Below are 13,541 nucleotides of genomic sequence, written 5' to 3'. Positions count from 1 at the left end.
CTCCACTTAGTTGATAACCACGTGACAGAAAGGAAGCAGATAGCCAAGTTCGTTCTTTTATTTTTCAGTTTTCCAGAAATGTCATGCTTCACTATTAAGATCATGATCATCATCTTCATCCCATTGACTACACTACCAGGAACAAGCAGAATTTGTCAAGAGCATTCAGGAGTTTGACTCATCTCTATAACCTCTGTCCATTCAGCTTCAAACAGAATCCTGACTACATTTCATAGTGTCTACCTACAAACATCAGGATCCTCTCAACTTTATACCAAATGAACTACAGCTATGCCTGTCCACCACACTCTTTAACAGTTACAATGCAAATAAGAAATGACACCATCAACATCAAGAAATGACACCATCAACATCAGAGTCAAACTCCCAAAAGTCATGCCCAGCTTTCTCCCAGCTCTTCTCCAAGGGAGGGACAATAAGCAGTGATTTCATTATTTCTAGGATTAGGTTAAAAAATTGTCATGTTTTAACCTAAAAAATTCACATCCAACAAGAGGGAGAAAAAACTGAGACACAATTACAAAAATATAACCATTTTCTGAGAAAACACATATTCATCAGACTTGAGAGCTGCCTCTGCTTTGGAATTAGCTCATACCACAAGGCTAGTAAGAAAGGAGCAAAGATAAAAGACAAATTCCATTATGGACTGGGGAGGTTTCCTTCCAACAGCAGAGAAAGCTTGTTCCCTGGAGCCTACATGAGTCCTTGAAGAAGAATCCATCTAACATGAAGGCCACTGTATTATCACCTTACTGATGCAAACTGATTTGCCAGTTGTGGACTAATGCAAATTTCCTCAGAGAATACGTGACGCAGTCAGCAACATGCATTTGACCTATTAACCTGCTGTCTGGGCAAACAGAGCTTACTATATTCCTCTGAACTACCTTGAGACTAGATATCTTCAAAAACAGTACATAAGGAAGAAAAAAGTGGATTTTGCACTGCCTGATCACACCCTTGACACATATAATGTACAGCATTTTTATGCTTTTCAGTGCACTTACCTTCCAACCCAGTCAACAGCTAACCCATCAGGATTAACTATGTATTTGAGATTCAAGTCAACTTCCTTTGTAGGATTGTTCCTATTGCTGTCAAATGTGGGCAAATAAGCACGTTTGATGGCTCCAAACTCAGAACCCTGTCCCAGAATGCTGAAGTACACAATACCTTCAAAAAAAGATGAAAAGATGACAGAGAACATTTTTACTGTCTAGTTATTCCATATTTTTGGAAAATTCCAATCTTTCTGACGCTCTTGAGTGAAGATACCAGACCCATTTATGTATTAATAACATGAAGTTGTCTGTTCAATTAAATTACATCGTGTTAGTGTGTAAATTTTTAAGCCATTCATCATAGGTAAAATGCACGTCTAAAATAATCTTTATCTAGATTATGAAGAGATAGGTATCATATTTTCCAAGAGTAGAGGGTCTTAACTTTGAAGCCTTTGCACATGATTTTGAGAGTAATTTAGACTCTCATGATGCTAAGGAGATGCCAAGTATGGCCCAGGACACTGGCCCTGTGAAAAAGGCAAAAGCAGGGTAGCCGGTAGAGGCTACTATAGGGCTACTATATAGTAATATGCTTAGTGTAAGGATTAGTTCTTGCAAAACTTGGACCAGGTTTGGGGACTGGTAGAGGCAGAAAAAGAAGGGGTTCATTTATAGCAATCCTCTATTACTGCATAATCCTAAAGAGCCACAATTCCACAACTGAACTCACACCAAAACAAAACCAGAACAAAACCTAGCTATACTAAATTAAAAGTATTAAAAGGAAACACACTAGTGCTGAAAAGTGAGTAGAAGGGAGGGTCACATTCAACCAAGACTGGCCAGTTAATGTAATTTGATTTTGATTTCCAGCATAAATTAGATGCCTATGATGCAGAAATGTATCTTTTTAAACCGACCATCACACGGTTGAGTATTAATGTTCTACACATACTCACTCAGGCCTATCCCTTCAGGGTCCCAATCATAATCCAGAGCCTGGATGCGCTCCTGGTTATCAATATAGTCAGAGTACTGTTCTGATGAGATATTGTATCTTCGAATCCGCACGTTATCTGGCAGCAGTAACAATGGAGGATTACCTGTGAAATGATCATGAATTTTACTTTCATGTATGTCTTATTTTAGAAGAAACAGATAAAAGTCACTTCTAGTCAAAACTAAACTGGGGTTTTCACAAGTTCTGTTTGAATAAGAAGCATAAGGAACTCAGGGCCACTTGTAAAGCTTCAGAGGTATTCAAACTTCTTGGCTTCAAAATTCGTTTGAAAGTCTGAAAATCCTTACCGCTGCAGATTGTATTATCCTTTTCACCATAGTTTACAAAATCTTGTAGTAATCGTTAAGGGATAATACCTTAAAAATTCTTAAAACATTACAGTGTTGGCATATTGTTGGGAACACCCTGCATGGCTCGACCTTAAGGAGAAGGAGCTGTAGCATTGATCTGCATAGCTCGACCTTAAGGAGAAGGAGCTGTGGCACTGAGAAGCTGGTAAACAGCTGGATATCTGCACGGCTCGGCCTTGAGGAGAAGGAGCTGTGGTAAACAACTAAGAAGAAGCGAGGAAAACAGGAACACCTGCAAGCAGCAATCCTGACTGTGTGAGGGGCGTGTGGACAGCGCGTGATATTTTGTATATAGACAATTGCAATAGTGTGTGTAACAAGTTGTAACCAATCATGAGTGTGTGCGCGGTGACTAAGCGAAAATTATGATATATATTGGAGTCAGACAAGACAATAAACGGCTTCGGAATATAACTCTCATAGAGTTGTGAAGTCCATCCTTCTCCCGCAGCATATCACCACCTCACATCTCAAAACCAGAATGCTGCTATGCAGTTCAGCTCCGAATAAATTGCCAGTACTCAGCCACGATCTGAATTCTTCTACCTGAAAGTCTTTAAATCTTAATGTCTCTGCATTCAGATGAATGCCTTTTTACCCAGACACAGATTAATTTGGGGTTAGCCTCAATACTCTAACAACTTGACTACAGGGAGTATCAGTCCCACCTGGCTCATTTTGCTGGTAAGAAAATTTAACCGTTCAGCCCTTTTGCTAAGGGCAAAGTCTAGTTGGGAGTCATGGACTTAAATCCTAGGCCTTCATCCCGAGAAGTTGTCCTCCTACATTAATCACATTTTCACAAAGACAATGAGAAATGAAAAAGCATTCACCTGGGAAAGGAAAATCTCATTTACCAGTGCCTTTTCCAATTAATCCTCAGTTTTCTATGAAGTGTTCATTTCAACACAGTCCCTTTCCCTCTATGCCCAACTGTGGGAGAATAAGGCAAGTGACTGTTCTCTAATGAACATACAATTCAGCGTAGAAACTGACAGCATTTCCAATACACATGCTACTACAGGAAAAAGGGGACTTAATATTCTATGTGTGTTCTGAAAATGCCTGCTGATCAGACCTGCAGCAGACACAGGCAAAGTAAGCCCTCATTTATGAGTGCTCTGAGCTTCTACTACAGAGTGGTAGAGTTCTAGGCATACATAGAAACAAAACTTTAGGCACAACAAATTTCATTACGTTATCAGCTACAATCATGTTATCTTACATACTCATATAATCTATGATTCTATGATCCTCTATCACTTAGCCTTGAAAACTCTGGATGTCTAGATGCTTCCTCAAGAAAGCCTATGAAAAGGAGTTTCTAAGAACTAGACTTCTGACACAGGCACATAAAGAGGCAGCCAGGCAGAAACTCAGGTGCAAATACCCTTTTGTGTTTCCAGTCTCATGCTGAACAGTAAATATTTGCTGAATTAGGCCCCTGGACTGGAAACCCAGAGACGTAGTTTTCTTGTATCATTTATCATATTAAAAATAATTCTAGGCTTCAAAACCTCCAGTTGCACACAATTTTGGTCACAGGAATTCTGTTCTGAAGATTTTACTGTTTGACTATGTATACCACATTTCTGTCATGTATCTCCTAAAGCTGTTAAACTGTAAGTACTTCTCTAAATGCAGTATTATTTCTGTCTTTAAGATAATACTGTTATATTGTCACTTTTTTCTATTTTCTTCAGCTCTTTATTATTACTATTCTATTACTATTATTTTCTGAATCAATGCTTTACCTATCCAATGACTGTCACACTGTAGTCACTGCACTGAGGGATGGTAAAAAGCTAATGATTGATTTTAAGCATTGGCTAAAGTCCTTCTGTTTGTGTGTATCAGTCCATGAACAATGAATGGCAATCTGTCATCAAGCTGCCTTTGATTTGTATGAGTTTAATGCAACTTTCTTCCGATGTATTATTTTGTTGAGAGAAACTAAACTTCAGGAATAGGCAACATTAATTTACTTCTGATGACAACCACAGGATGAGCAGGTTTTTGTTTGCAGAAAATTTCAGGAGAGAGGCATGCAAATCAAGATATTATTTTTAATGTTCACAACTGGAAGCAGAGATGAGCACTTCTGTTCCTGATTATGGAATAGGTGGAGCACACAGATAATATTATGTTACAGAATAAAGTTTGGTTTTCATTATTCCTAAAAAAGGGTGGATTATACTAATTAAATTGCTATACTCCACTTGCTCTTCGCAGGTAGCAATCAATCTTGCTATCAGTTAACATACCATTAGCTGCGCACTGTTTCCCTTGTTGATCACCCACAGACCTGAAGCCGTCTGCACAGAAACATTCATAACTTCCTTTGGAATTCTTGCAGTCCTGGGTGCATGTTCCAAAGATCTCACACTCATTGATATCTAGACATAAGTAGAGAAAAGATACCTAGAGCTTAATCTCTTTCTTCCACATGCTGGTTACCTTTAGTCCATGAAACGATAGCTTTGTCCTTTTCCCACATACTCTAAAAGATCAGTGACCTAAGAAATGATCTTTAAAATCGGTGTCTCTTACCTAATAGAACCCCTCATTACTCGTCTACCATTTAACATGTCTTAACTATAGATTGCTAATACTGCATTGCTCCTGCTTATCAGATTGCAATTCAGAGAGACTGTTTTTTTATGTGTTTTTGTGTTAAATCACCAAGGAAAGACAAAAGATGAGGCATGACTGCAATGAGATGCAAGAGCAAAGCCTTCTTGAAATGCTGAAACAAATATACCTAGTCCTCAGAAACAATATCAGCAGGGAGAATAGCAAGGGTGGCCTTGGATCATGTTTAATAAAATTACACAAATTGTCCACAAGAGCTGGGAGCAACAAACAGAAGTGTTCTCATCAAAACATACTGAAATGGCAACTGTGAAGGTACTATACTGCATGACCACAATAGCCTTTGGGTAGACTCCTCACTATACTTTATATGGCACAATTGACCTTTACTGGAGGTCTGTTCTGGAGAAGGACAGAATGAGTGTATAATCTTCAGTAAGTTTTCTTTCACTATGGAAAAAAAAAAAAAAACAGCAAATTTCTATCCCTCAGATTGCAAAGATTTGACAAAACCTATATAAAACAAGATAAAAAATTGTTTTGTAAAACAAAAATATACACCTACAGCCACCAAAAGCATAAAACAAGTCTGAACTGCAGAGCCAGTTCTTTGTTGAATGAGGTCTGCATGTTAGAAAACACGATTCAGCAGCAAAACTTTTTAGGAAGCATCTGCTAAATGTATAAAAATGTTAGAATGCAAAAAAGGGTAGTCACATTAGAATGATGAAGTGACAGGTCACTGAACACTTATGACTGAGAAGATGTTTAGAAGATTGAAAATACCATCACAGGAGTTTCGGTTCGTTTCACTGGCCTTGTACCCTGGCCTACAGGAACAGATAAAGCCTCCTTCATTCAGGTTGGTACAGTTATGTTCACAGATATTTTCTGCACAAGTTCGCTCTGTTCCAGGATCTGGAAAAAAAAGTAAGTTATACAATTATAACAAAACAATAAAGTGATAAGGGGGAGCAGAGTGTCATAATTCTGATCATTATCATCATTGAAAATGATTTTCAAGTAGACAACGTTAGTTTTCTTTCCTTTTTTTTCCTAATTGAAACTCAACTAATATGAACATCTTTTCTGTAAGGCATAACTAACAAGAACAGGGCGGTAAAGTCTGGCCAACAGCTGTCAACTAAGAAGTTCAACATGTAGAAGTAAGTGAAGAGGGTCACAATAAGAGCCATAAACATCCAAGCTCACCTTCCTTAAGAGAAATGTCATTCTACATTACCACCAATCTGCAGCAACTGCAGAAACTATTTAAGAGACTTGACTGTAACTCTTACCTTTGCCAACCTACCTCCTTCTTACCCAGTCCTGTCTTATCAGCTAAACAAAAAATGTTCTCAAGTGCTATCATGCATAATAGAGGCCCTACAGTATTTATATGTGGAAATCAGAGAGAAGATGACAGCTTCTTCATGCTGTACCTAATCTAAAGCCAACTGAAGTCAATACAGGTCATTGCAGAGAATGCATTGCCCTTTAAAACATGCCTATAATAGAAAAGCAAGTCAGGGGTGATACTCCATAACAGATAATGAAAATTATACTCTTCTCAAAGTACATATAGAATTCTATAGACTCTGACATACTCTACATATACACAAAGTACTTCCAAACTAAAATCTGTTATATAAGTAGAAAAGATAAATTATATATGTTTCTTGACAGAGCATGAGAAAAAGACACAGACGTATGGCAAAGACACTAAGCTGATTCTCTCCTTTACACATATACATCCCAGTGCTGATTAAGTTTAAACAGCTCAATTCCATATACATGTAGAAGCATAAGTTCATTGTACACATACACAAATATTCTATTGTCTCTGTGAAACAGGTATTTGATGTTGGGAAGGCTACAAATGTTACCATCTGATCTGCATTCACATCTATCAGAATGCCGACTGCCAGCAGCTGTCTGTTTTGCACTGTTTCATACCCTTTTTATACTTTTTTTTTTTCATCAAATCATTGTGTTAGTTTATATTACCTAAAGACCATTGGGATGGTATGTGAAACAGAGAAACCGAGAAACCAGCTGCTTCAAAATGGACTGCACTATAGGCTTCTGAGTTATTTGTGTTTTGCAAGCATGCTGGATTGTAAATTACAGCACATCATTTGGCACACTTTCGCCTGAAGCTATCAGAGCCTGACAAATTGAAATTGCAAGTACATGCCCATATTATCACTCTGCAGCTGTCTATATACAGACATAAAAAGTTAGGAATTCTGTTTTTCCATATTCCATGAGAATACTCTCTCTCGTCTCAAAGTTCAAGTCAAAGGTTTTGCATCTAAATGGATGTTAGTCAATTTATAATGCATAGTTAATAAAAGTTGCGCCGAGCATCTGAGAGGGCCCTTAGCCCAAGGACTGGCTGTCCTTATAGAATACTGTGTCATATCTGTAAACAGGACAATAGAAGCATCTCCATATACTTCTTTTTTTGACAGGGCTTAGAGCAACCTATGCCAGTTCAGAGCCTGCCCATGAATAATTCCATAGGTTGGCCTATTGCAATTAATATTGAAGTACCTGGATGTTCTTGCCTCCATAATGCAACCCATTTCAAAACAAGATAAAACCCTTTTTGTGATGCATAAATACTCTAAGCCTAAAAAGGACTGTTCAGAGTGCTGAATTTTCATAGGGTTTTCCCCAACAGAAGGAAAACAGAAGATACTGTCATGGTTAATTGGGTAATTCTAGCACAGGCCAATTAAAAATCAGTACTTCTTAGTGTGCTATTCAAGATGAAACATGTATTGTTACCAGCTTCAAAAATAAATCCTATTTATTTCAATAGCATTGTAACCTTGTGTTCTGTTGATATTACTACTTACTGCAGCCCATTTCATCAAAATGGTCTCCACAGTCATCGTAATTGTCACAGACATAATGTAGAGGAATGCAATTTCCATTACTGCACTTGAATTCTTCAGTTGTACAAGGTCTTGGGGTTGGTTCTCTACCTATAGTCGAGAAAAGAAACATTCCTCTGTCACAGTTTCAGCTACACAGTACGAACAGACAGCACTATTACTAATGAGGAAGCTGATGCACTCTGGTAAAATAATGACTAGAATGACTTTGGAAGTCTGTGGTAAAGCTAAAATTGTAACTGGGGCCTCCTGATTTCCAGTCACATCCACATGAACTGAAAGAAGCCCCTCCAATTCATAAAGACATAAAGTAAATTCTTCTTGTTAATAGCTGATTGAACTTTCTTTTTAATAGTGCAAATCTATTACTATCCTTTAACGATATACTTCATACTTCATACACCTACTGCAGATTTCAAGAGATTATTGAGACATTAGTAAACTTTAAACTTTAAAAATATTGTACCATAAAGTCAGCAAATAATATCATTAAGCGACCAAAAATACAATTAAACTTGATAATATAAAAATCAACATAGTCAATAAGAACTACATAAGATATCTGAGGGCAAAAACCTACTGAATATTAACAGAGCTTCTGCAGGATTTGGGCCTAAATATCACCACTGTTACTACGTGCATAACAGTGCAACAAATTCAGAAGTACCCATGTCTCTATTTTAAAAGTCCTAGCTATCCATCCCATCCTTATTTTATGATACAGCCAAACTTTCTTCTTCCTTAAGTGGAGTTCATAAGTTGACACAACTTAGCTGCTGCTCATAATAAAATACAATATGATTTTGAAAACCATGCTCTCTGCTTTTCAGACAAACATTTGCTGATTTTTGCTACTTGTATGGAGAGCCTTGAATACATAGTACAAACAATCATAGTTCAAATTATTTCATGATGACCTCTAGTTTTCATAATTTATGTTTAATTTTGACATTTCTATAGTCCTTTGGTATTATTAAAAATTAAGAACATCACAATTACTGAATTTGCTGCTCAATTTTGTGTAAACATACAGTGTTCCTCTTTCTCATCACTTCCATCTCCACAGTCATCCTCCTGGTTGCACAGCTCATGACTATATATACAGCGATTGTTTTCACATCGGAAACGGAACGGAGATTCACAAGCAATATCCACTGAAACCACAGAGAACAAGTCAGTCACACTTTGATACTTCAAGCCATTGAGTCACACATTATCCCAATCACTTTTATGTGGTAACATGTATGTTTCCTATATTTTAAAAGGCATGGAGGTATTCAGACACAAAAGAATATTTTCTCCACATATTGGTCAATGTATGTTAGTCCATGCCTAGAGAAAAGAAGGCTCCAGAGAGACCTTACATCACCCTTCCAGTACCTGAAGGGGGCCTACAAGAAAGCTGGAAAGGGACTATTTACAAGGGCATGTAGCAATAGAAAATAGAACAAGGGGTAATGGCTTTAAACTGAAAGAGGGTAGATTTAGATTAGATATAAGGAAGAAATTTTCACAATTTCTTGTGAGGCACCGGAGCAGGTTTCCCAGGAAGCTGTGGATGCTCTCTCCCTGGAAGTGTTCAAGGCCAGGTTGGATGGGGCTGTGAGCAACCTGGTCTAGTGGAAGGTGTCCCGGTCCATGGCAGGGGGTTGGAACTAGATGATTGTTAAGGCCCCTTCCAACCCAAATCATAATTCTATGATTACACATTTTTTGTCAGAAGACAGTACATAATCTTTAGCCAAAGGCATATCCTATGACTACATATAACACTGAGGTTTCTAGATTTATTTATGCAGTAAACTGATTGAAAATCCAACATGCTAATTAAGTGGCTACATAGTGCATAACTGACAAAAATTGTTTAAGTAGCCCCTCCAATTTTTAGATCTAAACTCAGGACTCCTCCATCATATTTACAAAGATGTCCCGATTATACTGATAGCTTTAAAAGCTCAGCACCTTTGAGAATATACATTATCTGAATTATATCTTTAATTGCAAACTGTTTCTCTTATTTTAGATTACCAGCCTCAAAACATGAAACAGTGTCCTTACCTCTTTGATATGTTTCTCCCTACTTTTATAACCACATATACAAACATCTGCAAAGCAGTGAGAAACATACTGTAGGAGGAGGAAGTGAACTTGCCTATGAAGCTAAATTCTCAGCACTCATCCTGAAGTAAGTCTGTGAGAATCTCCAGTGACAAGAAAATATTAAAAATTTACATTCTAATTATTCTCTTTATTTTAATTAGATGTTTTATTATGCATATTGTTCATATTGATATAATTTTTCTCTCTTACAGCAAAGATGAAGTTCTTCATCAGAGTCATCTCCACAGTCATTATCACCATCACATTTCCAGTATGGCTGGATACAGACATGGTTTTTACATTCAAACAGCATGGGCGGACAGTATGTACCATTAGGATACCGTGTTGCTGAAGAAAAGAATATTATTATGACATTTTCATTTACAATGAAAATTTTAGGCTTTCCTGAAAAATATTCAGCCCAACTCTGTATTATTTTTTCAATACCCTTCTCTCCATAGTAGGAGATATAATACGAGGCACTGCAAAGATCTACAGCGACAACAGACTGCAAGGACTGACGACTTCTTGGTACCTATAACATAATTCACTCAGTTTTGAATGAGTAGTGAAATAACATAAACTGCTCCCAGAAGCTTTTGAAAACAAACTGCCATGAATTCAACAAATGCTACTTGAATTTGTTACTGACAAATCTAGTTCAGTAATAAAGGTGAATAATATCAGTGGCACCAAACGTGAATGATTGAAGAAGTACCCAAGTTATCTAATTCCAAAAGGACTCATGGTGGTATAGTTAAAAACAAAAGAAAACAGAACAAAAACAGACTCTGTAAAAGCTGTGAAAAAACTGAACTAAAGGGAAACCAAATACATGACTCTTCCAACATACATAAATAAACCATACCCTTTCAAAGGCTTCTCATACACTTTTTCCTCCCTTTAAGACAAGTCAAATGTTGTGTAACTCAGGTTCTGACAGATTAACTGTTGCAATGTACATTCCAGGATGTGGTTACCATCAGTAAAATAAAGGTCTTACTGTGCAGATGCCCCTTCTTTCTTAAAGCACAGGTGTTAAAATTAAGCGCACAGGAAGATGTACAGAACTGCCCTGATCCCAACATGAAGGGAAAGGAATTCTCCTGAGTACTGAAGCCTAAAATCATTTGAAGATATAACTCAGAACCAACACTTCAGTATCACCTAAAAAGCAAATGTCGGACAGCATGGATAGATTCCTGCTGGGGACAACATGGGTAAAGAGCTGAAGCTCCATACAAGCTACACTGTACAGTCATTTTTTCACAGTAGGTCAATATACAGAATGAAGACAGACACAGAAAAGTATTTCATTTCCTTGGCTTCACTGGTACTTTAGGAAACTATACACACCTTGGAGCATTATAAAAAACAATCCCATTACAGAACCTTGTTAGAATATAGTACAACTGAAACAGTGGGTCTTGCAGTGTCTGTGGGATAGGGAAAAATTTTAATTCAATCACATGTGTATCTTCTGCTGGACCTTGTAAATACGTTGATTTACTGGCACTAGGAATGCGTGTACAAACAACCTAAGAGATGTCAACCCATAATTATATTAAAAAGCTGATTCAGAATATTTTTACTGACATCACTGTGCGTTGCAGAATTCTGTACCTCTAAGGACTCATCTCACTTAAAGAGAGAGAAAAATGCAAATCTTTCTGGAAATGAGCTCAATGAACACCAATTGCAAAGCTTGAAACTCACGACAAGTGGCTTCGTCAGAGAAATCAAGGCAGTCTGCATTTCCATCACATCTGAAGCGTTCTGCAACACAGTGTCCACTGTCACACTGGAAATAACCTGGGTGGCAGGTCCTCAGCTCTGAAAAAGATTCAGAATAAATGTTGAAATGTCTTCTTGTTCAAATCCAGATAAACCGTTTATTTTTTGAGAACATCCTAAAAAAGACTACAAAATCCCAGACCATTAAAACTGTGGTATCCTCTATTTTGGTGGAATGACTAAAGTGATCTGGTCAACGTTACTCTGTTAAAGATGCTTCCCATAAAAGATTATTTTGCCAAATAATTTATCACATTAGAAACAAAAGAGTGAACATGTAAGAGGTAACATCCAGACAATACACACCACAGTCACGTTCATCTGAATTGTCTTCACAGTCATCATCGTGATCACAGATCCACCGGGAAGGAATGCAGCGCAAATTGTCACAACGGTATTCACTCTCTGTGCATTCACGAGGACCTTCATTTAAAGTGAATGTACAAATATGAAAAGTTCCCCAGATGCAGAATTAAACATCCACACCTGTCTCACTAAATCAGACAAAAGTAATATGGGCAGATAATGTGGCATAATCCTTAAAACTAAATGATGTTAAATCAGCATTCCCCCAATACTCTTCAATGATGTTAAAACATTCTATGTCCCTCTTGACATAGAAAAAAGGAAATTCATTGTGGATTTTGTTTCATCACAGAATACAGGAATAATTTTTATTCCAAATCAGGAAAAGAAAAAAAGATCCATTCTCATTGTTTAAGGAACATATATATATAGTGAGATATATCTATATATATAGATATTGATACAGATATATATAAAAAATACCACATTTGCACACAGGGCAGAATTCAAATATCACTTCTTAAGGGAAAACAAGAATTTGTGTTATTGTGATGGCTGGATTTATCAGTGGTTTTATGTATCCAAAATGCTTCCTTGTGGCATCACTGTGGTATTTCAGCAAAGACAGGCTATGGAGTAAAACAACAGAATGGTTCCAGTTGAGAGCTGTCTGTCCCATTATCATAAGAAACAGCAGGATAAAGTCAAAAGTTGGACTATATCACGATAGCCAAAAAAGAACTCACTGCAGTTGTGCTCATCAGAGTTATCTCCACAGTCATTATCTCCATCACACTTCCAGCGCAGTGGGATACATCGATGATTGTCACAACGGAAATCTCCAAAAGGACTGCAAGTCATCTCCTCTGCAGTGTACACAGTTTGCCAATGAAACAGCACACATTAGCATGGTCTTTGGATAAGATGAAATGCACAGAAGATAATGGAAGTAGAGAGAGATGTTCGTGCCGCAAATCGCGCCAAGTAATAGAGAAGCGGTTAAGAAACAGCTGAAATAACTATATAGAACTGAGATTGAAATAAAAAAAGATAAACTTAGTACTGTCAAAGGAGGGCATCTTGACCTCATGGTGCATTACACTTTCAAGTCTGTTATGTTTCTGAGATGGTGATCTGATGTCCCCCAAGCTTTGTGCATAAGCGTATGAGAGGTTTCAACACAAATGCGAGGGTCTGGGAAAGCATCATCATACTCCCCATACTGATCGTTTCACCAGCACAGGAGGTAAGTTATATAAATGTAGAAAACACTGACAGTTTTAATTGTCTAGAATAGTTCAGCTCAAGTAAAAGTATTTCCTGTTTCATTTGATGGCATATCAGGCAAAACAATAAAATTATGGTCTTCAGAGCTCATAAATATGTGAGCTACACAACTAATTGCTGCACATAGAATTTTTCCTGAAGACAAGTTAACTACCAGAGT

At 37.4% G+C, this 13,541-nt stretch overlaps 1 protein-coding gene across 1 annotated transcript in view; it reads right to left on the bottom strand.

The window, feature by feature from the left end:
- LRP2 (low density lipoprotein receptor-related protein 2) overlaps window positions 1-13,541 on the bottom strand; it is a gene marked incomplete at its 5' end in the record, with an annotated part of 89,381 nt that overhangs the window by 15,380 nt on the left and 60,460 nt on the right. Inside the window, 10 exons of the mRNA XM_010287152.1 lie at window positions 1,032-1,197; window positions 1,988-2,131; window positions 4,664-4,795; window positions 5,778-5,909; window positions 7,856-7,984; window positions 8,926-9,048; window positions 10,205-10,342; window positions 11,711-11,827; window positions 12,095-12,211; window positions 12,841-12,960. Of these exons, the coding sequence (XP_010285454.1) occupies window positions 1,032-1,197; window positions 1,988-2,131; window positions 4,664-4,795; window positions 5,778-5,909; window positions 7,856-7,984; window positions 8,926-9,048; window positions 10,205-10,342; window positions 11,711-11,827; window positions 12,095-12,211; window positions 12,841-12,960 (1,318 nt within the window). The remainder of the gene's footprint in view (window positions 1-1,031; window positions 1,198-1,987; window positions 2,132-4,663; window positions 4,796-5,777; window positions 5,910-7,855; window positions 7,985-8,925; window positions 9,049-10,204; window positions 10,343-11,710; window positions 11,828-12,094; window positions 12,212-12,840; window positions 12,961-13,541) is intronic.

Source organism: Phaethon lepturus, unplaced genomic scaffold (assembly GCF_000687285.1).
Source record: "Phaethon lepturus isolate BGI_N335 unplaced genomic scaffold, ASM68728v1 scaffold5400, whole genome shotgun sequence".
NCBI classification, from domain to species: Eukaryota; Metazoa; Chordata; class Aves; order Phaethontiformes; family Phaethontidae; genus Phaethon; species Phaethon lepturus.
The sequence above is the reverse complement of the archived record's forward strand: the minus strand, read 5'-3'. Positions and strand labels throughout refer to the sequence as shown.